This window comes from Brassica napus, chromosome A1 (genome assembly GCF_020379485.1).
Source record: "Brassica napus cultivar Da-Ae chromosome A1, Da-Ae, whole genome shotgun sequence".
Taxonomy (NCBI): Eukaryota; Viridiplantae; Streptophyta; class Magnoliopsida; order Brassicales; family Brassicaceae; genus Brassica; species Brassica napus.
In genome coordinates, this window is record NC_063434.1 from 20,104,322 (window position 1) to 20,118,995 (window position 14,674).

At 38.3% G+C, this 14,674-nt stretch overlaps 3 protein-coding genes across 10 annotated transcripts; 1 reads left to right on the forward strand and 2 right to left on the reverse strand.

The window, feature by feature from the left end:
• Window positions 1-734: 734 nt before the first annotated feature.
• LOC125576176 lies at window positions 735-5,610 on the reverse strand. Its single transcript, XM_048735606.1, has 3 exons — window positions 5,501-5,610; window positions 5,352-5,431; window positions 735-3,770 (listed from the first exon to the last, which is right to left on the reverse strand). The coding sequence occupies exons 1-3, from the start codon at window positions 5,608-5,610 to the stop codon at window positions 736-738; spliced, it is 3,225 nt and encodes a 1,074-aa protein (XP_048591563.1). The 3' UTR covers window position 735.
• Window positions 5,611-5,758: 148 nt separating this feature from the next.
• LOC111199242 lies at window positions 5,759-9,677 on the reverse strand. The gene is made up of 2 exons (XM_022688805.2): window positions 8,080-9,677; window positions 5,759-7,612 (listed from the first exon to the last, which is right to left on the reverse strand). The coding sequence occupies exon 2, from the start codon at window positions 7,606-7,608 to the stop codon at window positions 5,905-5,907; it is 1,704 nt and encodes a 567-aa protein (XP_022544526.2). The 5' UTR covers window positions 7,609-7,612; window positions 8,080-9,677; the 3' UTR covers window positions 5,759-5,904.
• An 821-nt stretch (window positions 9,678-10,498) lies between these two features.
• On the forward strand, window positions 10,499-14,218 carry LOC106451648 (splicing factor U2af large subunit B). 8 transcript variants are annotated; one of them, XM_013893602.3, is made up of 13 exons: window positions 10,499-10,691; window positions 10,865-11,091; window positions 11,154-11,300; window positions 11,590-11,663; window positions 12,224-12,303; window positions 12,387-12,434; window positions 12,516-12,575; window positions 12,669-12,729; window positions 12,815-12,927; window positions 13,010-13,456; window positions 13,555-13,690; window positions 13,768-13,835; window positions 13,922-14,218. In XM_013893602.3, the coding sequence occupies exons 1-13, from the start codon at window positions 10,590-10,592 to the stop codon at window positions 14,057-14,059; spliced, it is 1,701 nt and encodes a 566-aa protein (XP_013749056.2). In that variant the 5' UTR covers window positions 10,499-10,589; the 3' UTR covers window positions 14,060-14,218. The 8 variants fall into 8 exon arrangements, with proteins under 8 accessions (XP_013749056.2, XP_013749064.2, XP_022575492.2 ...); XM_013893610.3 differs by having other exon boundaries at window positions 12,227-12,303; XM_048736110.1 differs by lacking the exons at window positions 10,499-10,691; window positions 10,865-11,091 and adding exons at window positions 11,733-11,770; window positions 11,931-11,983.
• Window positions 14,219-14,674: the final 456 nt, after the last annotated feature.

The window sequence follows — 14,674 nt, forward strand, 5'->3', positions numbered from 1 at the left end:
CCTTAGAATAAAACAAACAAAGCAATAAAAGATAAAATTCAAAAAAATCAAGAATCAAACCCTTGAAGAAGATCCGTCGGATTGGATATGCGGATTTCTCACTTCTTCTGCGTTTGCTCTTGAAGAAGACGAACCCTAAACACGACTCTGCACGAAAAAAACATTCAAATTAAGGATCGCGATTTCTGTGGATTCAACAACCCTAAATAGACACTGAAAGTTGAAATCAAAAACCCTGAATAGGCACCAAGATTGTGAGTGCGACCTTGAAGAAGATCCTTCGGATAAGATATGTGGGTTTCTCACCAAGATTGTGAGTGCGATACATGCGGATTCAAAACCCTAAATAGGCCCCAAAATTTTGAAATTAAAAACTCTGAAATAAGAAAAGGCGAATGAAAAAAAAAAGGTATGATCGTATAAGCAAACCTAACAGAGTTAAGAATGATTTCGTGATCGTCTCTGGAAAAAAAAAGAGAGTTGAGGGTGAATAATATTTTGATCTATAAGACGAAGAATTTTTTTAAATAAAGAATTTGGTTAGGCGGCGTTTAAACGACGTTATTAACTTAACTCTAATGGTCAATAACTTGTACAGCTGTACATACATCCGGTTTAATTGTCGCAACTAGAGTGTATTACAACGGCTATTTTTTTTTTTTCTTTAGAATTTCTCAAAGTACATTACTGTATATTGAAAGTTTTTTTTTTTTTTTACGACAAAAGGCTAAGAAACTAAGAAGATTCCTGATCCGAGAGGCACCTCGGAGGAACTGAGTCAACATAAACCATAGCAGATGGCGAAGTTCTAGCACCTCGTGCCAGCTTGTCCGCCAGAGTATTTTGCGCCCTTGGTATATGCTGGATAGTAAAGTTGAGAAAGAATTCCTTACATCGCAGAAACTCCTCCATGTGTGTAGTGAACGCCGGCCATTCTGTTGGTGTAGACACCATCTTCACCAATTGAGAACAGTCTGTTGCAAACACCACCTCTGAGATTTGTAGGGTCTTCATGCACTCCATCGCCCATATCAACGCTTCACATTCAGCATGTAAAGGTGATAGACTCCTGCGAATAGACATTGCACCCATCATAGTATCATTTGATCCATCTTTTCTGTAGACCCATCCCTGCCCTGTATAAAGATCATGTTCCTTCCATGCTCCATCTATATAACACTTGTTAACTCCATGTGGAAAATGGGTCTCTGCAATATGTAGAGATTCACGGTTTATAGGTTCCTTTGTCTGGGCTTCAGCCCACAAAACACCTTCTATTTTCGCCATTCGAAGAATATCAAAAGGGGTTTTTATCTGATTCTTAAAAACTTTAGCGTTTCTATTCTTCCAAATATACCACAATATCCATGGAAAATAATTCAAATCTGGTTCCTTAGGTAACCGCCAGAAAAGATAGTCCATATTTGTGAAAAGTGACGGGGTGGGAAAGACACCTGGGCATGAAGGAATATTAGATAAAACCCACGTTTGTAGTGCTAATGGACACTCAAACAGAACATGATTAATAGATTCTTCCTCTGCACCACATATTTGACATTTCACATCACATTTTATCCCTCGTGAATGAAGATTCTTGGTTACCGGTAGACTACCCGAAAGTATCTGCCAAACAAAATGTTTCAGCTTTGATGAACATTGAAGCTTCCAAGAGTGAGCCAACAGTGGCTTAATATCTGGTCCCAAAACTCTATCATGAGATCCCATATCCGGAAATAATTTATCCGTACGATAACCTGATTTAACCGTATATCGACCATGGTCCGTAAAATGCCATCCATATGAATCTGGTTTTGGGTTACGACTAATAGCTAAACTCCGTATAATATCCACATCGTCCTGGTGAATATATACTTTGAGCAAATCCAGATTCCAAGAGAGATCGACTGGATTAATTAAATCCTCCACCTTAAGTAATGGATTCAAATATTGATTCGAACATTTTGGTATTGCTGACCTCGGGCGAGGAGCAGGGATCCAAGGATCATTCCAGACTGAAATGCTTGAACCAGTTCCCACTCTTTTGATTAGCCCTTTATTAACCAGAGATCTAGCTGATGTAATACTTCTCCACCCATATGAGGGAGAATATGATCTGATTGGATCCAAAGGATCAGATTTTCTATAGTATCTTCCTTTAAAAACTCTTGCAAAAAGAGAATCAGGTTTATCGATTAACCTCCATAGTTGTTTTGCTAATAATGCCGTATTAAAATTTTGAATATCTCTAAAACCAATACCACCGTCCGGTTTATCTTTGCACATTTTATCCCATGCAAACCAATGCATACCTTTTTTATTACCACTACCACCCCACCAAAAATGAGCAACCGTGCTGGTAATTTTTTTCGTAACCGTTTTTGGTAACCGAAAGCAGGACATAACATGAGTTGGCATAGGGGATGCTACTGCTTTAATTAAAACTTCCTTTCCTCCTTTCGTAATGAATCGAATAGTCCAATTATTAACCTTATTATTGACCCTTTCATTAAGATAACCAAATACTTGTGTTTTAGAGCCACCAAGACTTTCGGGAATCCCCAAGTATGTTCCCATACCACCAATTGTAGTAATGCCCAAAACCTGTTGCACCTCTAAACGTGCTACATCCGGTACCTTATGACCAAACTGAATGGAAGACTTCTGAAAGTTAATTTGTTGCCCCGATGCTCTCTCATAGTCTTTCAAAATCTGTATGATAGTCTCACATTCTTGCCTATTAGCTTTGCAAAAAAAGAGACTATCATCCGCAAATAATAAGTGTGTGATTGCCGGACTACCACGCGCGATTTTTAACCCCGTCAATAATTTATTTTCTTCCTTTTTCCGTATATTTGCTATTAATGCCTCAGTACACAAAATAAACAAATAAGGTGATAACGGATCACCTTGACGAAGTCTTCGGTTTGGTATAATATGTCCTTTTGGTTGACCATTAATCACAATTTTATATTTTACCGACGTAATACAAGACATTATCCGAGATACCCACCTTTGTGCGAAACCCAACTTTAATAGCATCGCCTCAATAAAAGGCCATTCAAGCCTATCATATGCTTTGCTCATATCTGTTTTTATAGCCAAAAATTTCTCCTTACATGAATTATTCGTTCTTAATCCATGAAACATCTCCTGAGCAATTAATATATTATCGGAGATCAGTCTCCCAGAAACAAAAGCGGATTGTGTTTCTGATACCAATTGTGGTAGTAGCCTCTTCAGCCGTTGGCAAAGCACCTTCGAAATAATCTTATAACCCACATTACATAAACTAATTGGCCTCAATTCCGTCATTCTACTTGGTCGCACTGTCTTTGGGATGAGGCAAATATTGGTCATATTCATCCTCTCCTCCAAATATCCAGTCCTAAAAAATTCGTTAACCATATTTGTGATATCTGATCTAATAATCGACCAGGATTGTTGGAAAAATAAAGCCGTCATTCCATCCGGTCCTGGAGTTTTTTCAGGATGCATCATGAATAAAGCTGATTTCACTTCCTCCTCTGATGCCCAAGAGGTCAAAGACCTGTTTTGATCCTCTGTAATCAAAGTAGGCACCTCACTTAGAAAATCTTCATAGCCCGAAGGTGATGTCGTTGTGAACAAGTCATTAAAGTAATCTATCGCAACACCTTCTACCTCAGATTCTGATGTTACCCAATTACCACCACTATTGTGCAAACCCACAATTTTATTTTGTATTCGTCTCTGCTTAGTTAGGGCGTGATAGAATTTTGTATTTCTATCCCCTTTTGCATGCCAAGTCGTTCGACTTTTTGTTCCCAGTATAATTCTTCATCCCTATAAGCTTCTTTTAACTTCCTAGAAACTTCTAGCACCTCCTCATATGTCTTGGTATTATCACACTGAATGTCCTCCAAAGCCTTCTGAAGAGAATTAATCTTTTCCTTCCCATATGGTGGATTATTTTTCCTCCAAACCGAAATTTCATGTCTACAGTTGATAATTCTATCTACCACTCCCGAATTATGACTTGGCCTTCCTGTAGACCAACCTCTCGAAATGGAATCCATAAGACCATCCATACCAATCCATCTCTTATCAAACCGAAATTGCCTTCTCGTTCTTACTTGTTTCTCATCTAAATTCGTCACAATAGGCCTATGATCCGAGCCTACCATTCCCAAATACTCGACAAATGCGGACGGGAATAGGGTGTGCCATTCCACGTTCCCTAAAGCCCGATCTAATCTACATTTTACCGTTTGTTTGTTCCTCCTCCCACTCCATGACATAGTATTTCCCACAGCAGGAAATTCCAAAAAACCACAATTGTCAATCATATTATTAAAATCGACAAAAGTGGACGTGTGTCGTAACACCCCCCCTTCCTTCTCATGATTACCTCTTATTTCATTTAGATCCCCAATAATAAACCATGGGTCCACTCTATTTATCCCAATTCGAGTAAGACGTTCCCAAACGTGGTCTCGAAGACCCTGAACGGGGTCCCCATATACAAAAGAAATAAAAATTGTTTTTCCTTTATATGTGGTTTCAATATCTATTATTCTATTACTTGAATAAATAATAGACACCGGTGAATCGTGATCATAATAAAGAGCCAGTCCTCCACTTCTCCCAATAGGATCCACCGTATGTAGGTGTTTATACCCAAAATGAAATTGAAAATTCTGAACAAAATCAAACTGTTGTTTTGTTTCTGATAAGAAAAGAAACGCCGGTTTATGTTTATGCCATATATCCCTCAGATAACTAATTGTATAATTGCTCCCCATTCCTCTACAATTCCAACTCAATATTTTCATATCCAAGTCCTTATATTATTTTTTAATAAATTTTTAAAAACCTTACTCACGATAACTGTATCCATTACAAGAAATCGTGTCCATGTACGATGATCTTTCATAACTAAATCCCACGTACATCCCCCTTTTTCCTTTTGTGTAATCATTTGATGAATTTTGTGTTTAAAAAACAAGAAAATAAAGCCTTTGTAGATCCATAATACACGTCCCTTCCAAACCAATTAATTAAAGGATAAGTCATACAACCAGTTTCATCAGCCACTTGCTTTATTAACAATTGTGATCCACGAAAATCTAAATCCAAAACTCCAGCTCCACCAGTCTCCCAGTCCCTCAAAAACAAAGAATTGATAAACTCACCGAAACCATTAAAAGAATAGAACTTATATTCATGAAAATAAAAACCTGTCCAAAAGATTAACACATTATCATCAATAAGCAAAAGATTTGTATCATCGCCTTGACTTATACAACTGAACCAGAGAGATAAACTGATCTCAACACTGAAGCTCCTATTTACTTCAACCCGATACTTACTACCTGCATGTTCGTGACGTCCGCAACACAGCCAGTAACGGTCCCCAGCATGACAACGTGACCAAATCATATACATTTTCCAACTGGAAAACCAAACATTAAAGCCACTCTTCCAACTTCTTTCCTTACACAACTTTGCATACAAATTGTACCGCTTTGAGCCCAAGTCACAAGCCACAACCTGACTGTCCATTCCTGTAATAGCATCCAACAAACTTATAACTGGACTAGACCAGTAACCATTCCAGAACAGCATCCACATCGTTAACCATTTCCACAAACCATAAAAACAACTATACGAACACCTATAGACCAGTTCCAAGCTACTCCGATACCCTATTGACCTCATAACCACAGTAAAAATACATACTTCCAAATGAAACTTTATACTCCAACATAGACGAAGAAAATTAAAACGGGAACCAACTCCTTTATTCCAACTCCCTGACTTTATCAGAGACAACTTAAACCAAGAGAACAAAATATAATAAACCAGAAACTTCATATCAAAAGCCCTACACTTATTCATAACTTAATTGAAAAAAAAACAAGGAAATTAATCCTGGTCTGGTTTCGGCTTAATCAAAGCCTTCCTGGTGGGGACTTGACCCTTGTCTCCCGCCTTACTGCCTTGTTTTGCCATTGCCTTCTTCCGTGGAGACACGAGACTCTGAACCAATCTTTTCTTCGCGTTTCCTCCCATGGCAGCAGCAGTGATCTTCCCATTCTTCTTCTTTGGGACCTGATGCTCTTTCTCTCCTACTAAGTCTTCACTTTCAGCAACCGGAGAAGCTTCCACAACATCCATGGAGTTTAAATCACCAGACGCCTCTCGCTCAGAACTCACATCGTCCACACCATCCTCCATCATCTCATACTCCAAATGCCCATCTTCCTCATCCAGGCCTGCTACCATCTCCGACGACACCACCTCTTCCTTGTTTCCCATCTCCAGCACCTGCATTCCTTCCTGCTCCGCATTTGAACACTCCACAAAATTATTTCCCTCCATACCTTCCGTCTCTGCCGTAGCCACCTCCTTAGAGAATCCCGACTTCTCCATAACTTCTTCCCTCCTCTGAACCGTTTCTACAGGATCCCCACCTGATGTTACAGCAAGTCCCTCCTCATGACCTTCGCTCTCAAACAGTAAAGCTTTACGGGCCTTAGACTCTGAAACCTCCCCCTTTGCCCCACTCTTGAATGCCTCAAGCATTAATTTTTGTTGAGTATCCAGATGGCCTCCCACCTCCTGATTCCTCAACCCATTGATACCACTCGTTGCCATAACATAGCTATCATTCAGCTCGTGAGGTGGAAGATATCCAGCCTGTCTAACATACCTCGCCGTTGGTCTCCCATTTTCTCTATACCTTCTCCCTGGCCCCGATTTGGCTACCCCCCCTTGTCTTCCTCCCTCATAAGCAATGCCTTTCCCTTTCACATCCTGCTTTCCCGCCCCCTGCTGGTTTTGCCTCCTACTCTCTCCACCAGAAGTGTTCTCCGTATGTTGAGACTCCACTGCCCCCTTATAGCTTAACGCTTTCCCTCCTTGATCCGGCTTGTCAGATGGACCAACATCACCATCCTCCGTTGCGCCTTTCGTGGTAGGACACCTTGATTGGTCGTGTCTCAAGCTCGAGCACGTCCTGCAGAAGCCATGAAGACGATCGTAGCGCAACGCAATCACTGTCTCCTCCCCACTATGAAACTCCACAGTGATAGAAAATACCAGCGGCTTAAACGCATCCAAAATCACCCGAATCTTCCCATCATTAATATCAATCGCATCATCTCCACGAACCTCCCCCAACGCATCACCAATACTCTTGAAAGTCGGTTCCGCCCAAAAGTGTAAAGGAACTCCAATAGCCCTCACCCAAAAAGTAATCTTCGAAGGATAATTATCCTCCACCACAGGTTCCCATCTCACCACAGACAACATCCAGTTATCAAAATGAAAAGGCCCCTTCTTAAGCACTTCAATGATATCCTCCTCTTCCTGAAAATCAAACTGGAATCTTCCAAGACCCAAGTCTGCGCCCACCACCCTCTCTTCAACATTCCAGATTTGTGGGAGATGATACAGCAATCCATTCATCTCCTGCTTCGGCGGATTCATGCACCGGCCAATCAGAGTCTTTGAATACCCCGTAATAAGCGTGGAGTTGTCAAACTTCGGGATCGAAATCTTCAAACCCCCACTTGGCGCCTGCTTCTTCTGGCCCCCAGACTTCACAAGCCATTGTCCTTGAGACATGATTCTCCTCACACAACCAGAGAAAAAACAAGAGTATAAAGATATATAAGTCAAGAGTGAACAGAGAATATGACTTAACAAAAGCTCGTAAGGTGTTCTATATATACACAACCAGCAAGCAATATTTCTATCAATCATAAACTGTAAATGCCCCAAAATATCATTTGCAATCCATTTTGATATCAAAAAATCAATCTTCAGCCAAATTGAGCATCTATTAAAACCGAAGAGATCCACCGAAATTATTTTGTATCCATAATCCACCCTAACACTCAATCGAAAAGATTGATCAGTAACTTTGGAAATTCCACCAAATCCATAGAAATCACGATCTTCTAAGATACTCCCAAATCTCCCTTTTACATACATCCACATCCCGTATTTCCTATTACCAAACTCATATGAGAAAGGAATTATATTAATTCGCTGAAAGTCTACCCAAAAATAATTGTACAGAAACCACAAAATTACCATAACGACGAGATCCCCGAATTCCTTTTTTCCTGCCAGCAGATCCCAATAAGATAGAAGTTTTTCGCTAGCCAGCCTAAAATCATTCAAATTCCAAATTGGAATTTCCTTACGATCCCCATATCTCCAGATTATTTGAAAACCCCAAGATTCCCCCAGATTCAAATCGCCATATACCGTCGCATTGAGAATCAAACCGATCCCCCTCTCCTGATGATAACCCTTCCTCCGATCTTCCAAAATCAAAAGAAAAAATTGAAACTGACACAGATTCATCTTCTATTGGCAATCGCCATTTTTGTCGCCGTTTCTCTCAAAATGATTCTTGTTTTATTGAAAGTTAAATTACCTTTACAAGAGAATTAGCTTCTTCGGATTTAAGATTGATTATCAGGTAGATAGTTTTTCTTCTATTTTTTATATTTTTAAAAAGTTATACCAAAACCCAATGAACAAGTAACTTCGTTATAAAAAAAAAACACTATCATAGTCATAGCCTCTTGTTTTTTTGCCAATAACATATAAAAATTGTCCTGTATAATAATATGTATAACTTAAAACCGAACCGATATTCAGATTAAACAAATTTAATTATCTCTTTACTAAAAAATAACAACGGTAATAATCACATCTCCTGCAAGACGCATGTTATTACCTATTAATTAAACTATAAAGTTTGCAAAGGAAATTGTTTTGTAAGTCTACAGCCACTAAAGTTTGTAAAGTAATTTTTTTTTTTGCAAACAATCCTTACAATGGGTTGAAATTATTTAACACCTTAATCAACACTTTTAACACTCCATATCATCTTCCACCTATTAATTCAATATTCATTTAATTTTTACACCTTAAATAATTTCATTTAACAAAATTTAACACTCTACTCACCATTTTTGTCTCATATTTTTCTTCTTTTATAATTGTATTTTATAGCAAAAAAATGAAAACATATCTAAAAACCATAATAAACTAAAAACCATAATAAACTAAAAACTAAATAAATTTTAAATATCTTTTTAACACAAAATATTTTTGATCAACTTGAAATAATCTTTTCTTCAAAAATATTGAAAATATTGTAGGAAATAACTGATTTTTCCTATATCCAAATCAAATGAACAAAATCTTTTTTTTTTGTAGACCACAAAAATTTATAAATTTTGATATAATTTTTTTATAAGAAATCTTATTTGATACAAGATAATTGATCTAAAGTAATTAGGGTATAACAAAAAATTATAAAACTCCATCAACCGGTGATATTGTTTGGCATGTGCGGATACAATTTTTTTCTCTTTTTTTTTTAAATAAAAAGAAAAATTGTCACTTTCTATCATATTTTTTTTATGTGTGTGGTTTAAAGTAGAGAAAATCAACACGGTGGATCCCTCATTATACACTTTCAACATGTTCAATAAATTCAACAAGAACTAATCTAACATCAGATTTTTTTTGGATTTTAAACAAGCTCATTATAAAAGTTCAACTGTTGAAATTTTTATTCAGCAGCTAGTCTCATTGTATATGGTCTTACTGATTTTTTATAATTATTTAACTTCTAAATATTAATATAATATTTTTAAAATAAAATAATATGGGCTAAAAATTATTAATTCAATATACAATTGTGTTAGAACATTCTTTTGAAAATAAAAGATTACTAGGTGGACGGCTCCGCACGTTTGTGCGGACTTAAATATAATCAGTAGATTTGTGTTTACATTTATCTATGATTTATGACTAGTAGCTGTATTCTCTTATATCAATTTTTCATTTAAAATACACATTGGTAATTAAAAAAAAATCGATGGGCATGAAGGAGTCGATGATAATGCTCAGGTCTGTATAATAGGTGGACATTTCAAAATAACTTGATTAACAGATTCATCAGCTTCCCTACATCGAAGACAATGATTATCACATCGTATACAATGACGTGTCAGATTCCTCTTAACCGTGAAATATCGTGTTATAATCTACCATATGAGATAACATATTTCCTATGGAACATTGATTCTCTATACAAAAGCTTTGTGATACTAGTTTCAGTTACCATACCTTAGGTTCACGACAGAAAATATTCGTTGTCATCCAATAGCTTAATTTCACTATATATTCTTTACATTTTGTGTTAACTCCTAAAAAACATGTCATCTCTGCTTGATTGGCTGACACAGCCAACTCTAAATGAGGGGTTATGGATAAAGATTATTGAGGGTATCTCTTTTCAGTCATTTCGTTCCTTGAATAAAAATCTCTAGTGTATTGCATAACGATTATGCACGAGTTGGTCCATAGGAAGTTTGGTTGATGTAACTGATAGGCCCATTAGTCAAACGCAGCCCATGTTTTGTGATTCGACCAACTTACGCCCATACACGGTTGGTGTAGGCCCTCTTATACGTAAGGAAGCAATTTACGATAATATCCTTGACCTTCTTCCTCTTCGTAATAATGTCATTCTCGATAAATCGCTTCTAGGGTTTTCTTCACAATCACAAAGGGGGAAGATGAATTACGAAGGTAACGGAGATAGTGTCACTCTCGCCACCGATGACAATAACGACAAGGAGAACTACATAGCTAGGAAGAGCTCGCCATTCAAGTCTCGAGTATGTACACTTGATCTTTGTTCGATTCATTGGCTTCTTCCTGTTGTCATTTAGTAGCAGTTATGTGTTTGATAGTTTAAGCTATATAAAGAGTTAGGTTTGGGTGTATTATGCTATTGTAGAAGCCTCTGCCATTAGATGGTCTGCATTTATTCATTTGTTTCGCTTTGCAGGATTCTCATGATCTGGATAAGGATTCTTCAAGAAGCAGGGACAAGGACAAGGACAAGGAAAAGGGGCCTGATAAAGACAGGGACAGAGATAGGGAACGCGACCGCCATCGTAGAGATCGTCATAGGGACCGTAGCAGAGAACGTAGTGAGAAAAGGGAACGTGAGAGAGATGATCTCGATGATGATGATGATGACGATGATCATTACAGAAGTCGACACCGTCACAGGTACTTAATAGTCTGTTACTATTCTTTTTCTTTAAGTTGACGGTGTCATCACTTATCCACAGAAGCTCTCGCGATCGAGATAGAGAGGAGAGACACAGGCGACGGTCACGCTCTCGCTCCAGGAGCCGCTCTGAACGTAGGTCAAGATCCGAGCATAGGCGTAGGTCTCAACATAGATCACGTTCACGCTCACGCTCACGGTCTAAGAGGTACCTGCTTTCTCTGTTATTGCAATGTGTTGTGATGTCAAGTCAAAGAAACCCCTTATTTTTAGTTTTTGATGTCTCTATTATCTTCAAACATGATATAAATATATATATATGTGTACGCATCTTGAGGTTTATAGGCAGTTGATACTATCATATTTGTGAATGCATGAACAACCAAGATGTAGTATTATTTGGATGTTTATTTGTGTGTTACTTAGGTTTAGTGCAGCCATTTCTATTTCCTAGCTGTTTGTACTGATGTCTGACCTCTTGATAATTGCCCTTTCAGCAAGAGGGTAAGTGGATTCGATATGGCGCCCCCTGCTTCTGCAATGTTAGCTGCTACTGCTGTTGCTGCCGCAGGTATATGCTTCTTCATCTACCCAACATTATTTTGTTCCTTAACTGCTTGTTGTTTTTGATTTTACGTAGTTTGGAAAGATCATTATCAATTACACGGTGTAACTTTGGTAAGCTGCATTTTAATTGCAGAGGGCTTTTAAATCCTTGCTCTCTTCATAGGATGTTTTACTATTTTTGTTCCCTGGTGAAGTGGTTCTGGAACTGAGAGAGTTTTGTTTTTGTCTTTTTTTGGTGGTGTTTGTTTGTTTTTGTGTCTTATCTTTGTAGTAAGAACTAAGAAGGCTATGTACAAGGAGGAATCAGTGCAACGGTTGTCATTGGTATTCTTTATCTTCGACTGGCAACTATATGCCTGTTTTCTAGCCTTAACAAGTTTTGCCAATTTTGAAACAGATATTACATTTTCATATTTTAATATTCATAAGACGCTGATTTACTCTGTACTGGCGGATTTACTTGGTAGGAAGGTGTTGTAGCTTTGTACTTGTTGGCTGGTCTCTGCTTATCCGGAAAATAATAATTTCTGACTAACACTCTATGATGTCTACTACTTGTTATAGCAGGCCAGGTTCCTAGTGTGCCAGCTACTGCTGGTATTCCAGGGATGTTCCCTAACATGCTTGCAATGGTCCCTGGTCAGGTATTATCTATGTTTTACCTTTTTTCTCCTGCTTTTTTTTTTGGCAAACATGCTGATAACTTCTCTTTTTTTTTCTCACCTAGCAAATGGGCGCGCTTCCTTTACTGCCAATGCAGGCAATGACTCAGCAGGTAAGATTAACCAGTCTTCTTTATTTTCTTGTTGTCTATCATTTGTCAAGATTCTCATACAATACTGTGTTATGGTCACAGGCAACTAGGCATGCTCGACGAGTCTATGTTGGTGGCCTTCCACCTACTGCAAATGAACAGGTTTTTTTATACTTTTTGTCTATAATAGCTTTTAAAACCACAAATTTTGGCGATGTCATTTATGACTACTGAGAATGGATTTTCATGTTTTAGTCGGTTGCAACTTTCTTTAGCCAAGTGATGTCGGCGATTGGGGGAAACACTGCTGGGCCAGGTGATGATAGTTTCTTTGCTTTTTGTTTTTAGATTTTGGACAGGTCTAGACAATTACTCACTCTCTCTTTGATTTTCATTCATAGGTGATGCGGTGGTCAATGTTTACATAAACCATGAAAAGAAGTTCGCTTTTGTGGAGATGAGATCCGTTGAGGAGGCTAGTAATGCAATGGCATTAGACGGAATTATATTAGAGGTGATTATAATCTTCTTTCTCAGTTTAGATGTTCAGTTTTATCATCTTTATGAATTAAAATATGTACTTTTCACATCTCCAGGGGGTTCCTGTAAAGGTGAGAAGGCCAACTGACTATAACCCGTCGCTTGCTGCAGCTCTTGGCCCGAGCCAGCCTAATCCCAGTCTCAATTTGGCGGCTGTTGGATTGTCTTCGGGGTCTACTGGTGGGCTTGAGGGTCCGGACCGCATTTTTGTTGGTGGGCTTCCTTATTACTTCACAGAGGAACAGATCAGGGAGCTCTTGGAGTCTTTTGGGCCCCTGAGAGGTTTTAACTTGGTTAAAGACAGGGAAACTGGAAACTCCAAGGGATATGCGTTTTGTGTTTTCCAAGATCCTTCAGTGACAGATATTGCTTGTGCCGCTCTAAACGGGATTAAGATGGGTGATAAGACACTTACAGTGAGGCGTGCAGTCCAGGGTGTGATTCAACCTAAACCTGAGCAAGAAGAAGTATTACTTCATGCTCAACAGCAGATTGCTTTGCAGGTGAGTGATTTGCTTCATGCTTTGTCTCTATAAATCGTCTGCCCTTTACTACTGTATATCTGAAGATCACTCATTAAGTATTGAACTTGGTGTAACAGAGGCTTATGCTACAACCGGGAGGCACGCCCACCAAGATTGTATGTTTGACTCAAGTGGTTACAGCTGATGATCTTGGAGATGATGAAGAATATGAAGACATAATGGAGGACATGAGACAAGAAGGTGGAAAATTCGGTAAGCAATGTTACTGCCATTTGCTAACAGTTACACTGTCCAAACTCTTGGTAATCCAAATCCATTGTTGTGTGCAGGTAACTTGGTGAATGTTGTGATTCCGAGGCCCAATCCTGATCATGATCCAACACCAGGAGTTGGAAAGGTCCGTTTTCTACTCTGAGAAACAGTGTTCCTTTTTACTAAGTTCATGATCACGAATCCCTCTGAATGATATTTATATTAATGCAGGTTTTCTTAGAGTATGCGGATGTAGATGGCGCAGCAAAGGCCAGATCGGGAATGAATGGAAGAAAATTTGGAGGAAACCAAGTGGTTGCTGTGTATTACCCCGAGAACAAGTTTGCACAAGGCGACTACGAAGGCTGATCTTTGTTTACTTTGGCTCTTAGCAAAAAAGATCTTTTGTTTGGGTTAATCTTATGTCTCTCTGCTTAATGGATATACTTGTTTGTCTAGAATAGTACTACATTATTATCAATTTAGTACCTGTCAAGAAGACATAAATAACCAAGGTGTATTGGATAATTATAACCTCTGTCCTAAAGCGGGCGTTATTAGTCCGATTAAACCCAGCTCGGAAGGTTGCCATGGTAGAAAGGAGTTGATTGGTATGTGCCCGTTTTAACTGGAGAAATAAAGAAATTGGCGTTTAGTTTTGTAAAACCAATTCGCCCATATCCAACTAATGGAATGATGGAAATTATGAAATAAAATAAATAGAATCAATAATTGCAGACCAAATCATGTGTGTGGAAACAAGATTTGCATAGGATCAAGACTTTGCATAAATCGTGGCAAAGCGAAAGGGCTACAAACCCAAATCATTAACACTATATCAGAAACAAGATTTGGTCTTTCAAATGATCACTCATTACATTTTAGAATAACACTGAAATAGGAAAAAACTTGTCATGCAAGTAAACTGGGAATACAAACCGGTCAGATATCATGTTCTAGCAAACCGGTTCCCTTGAATCTCTC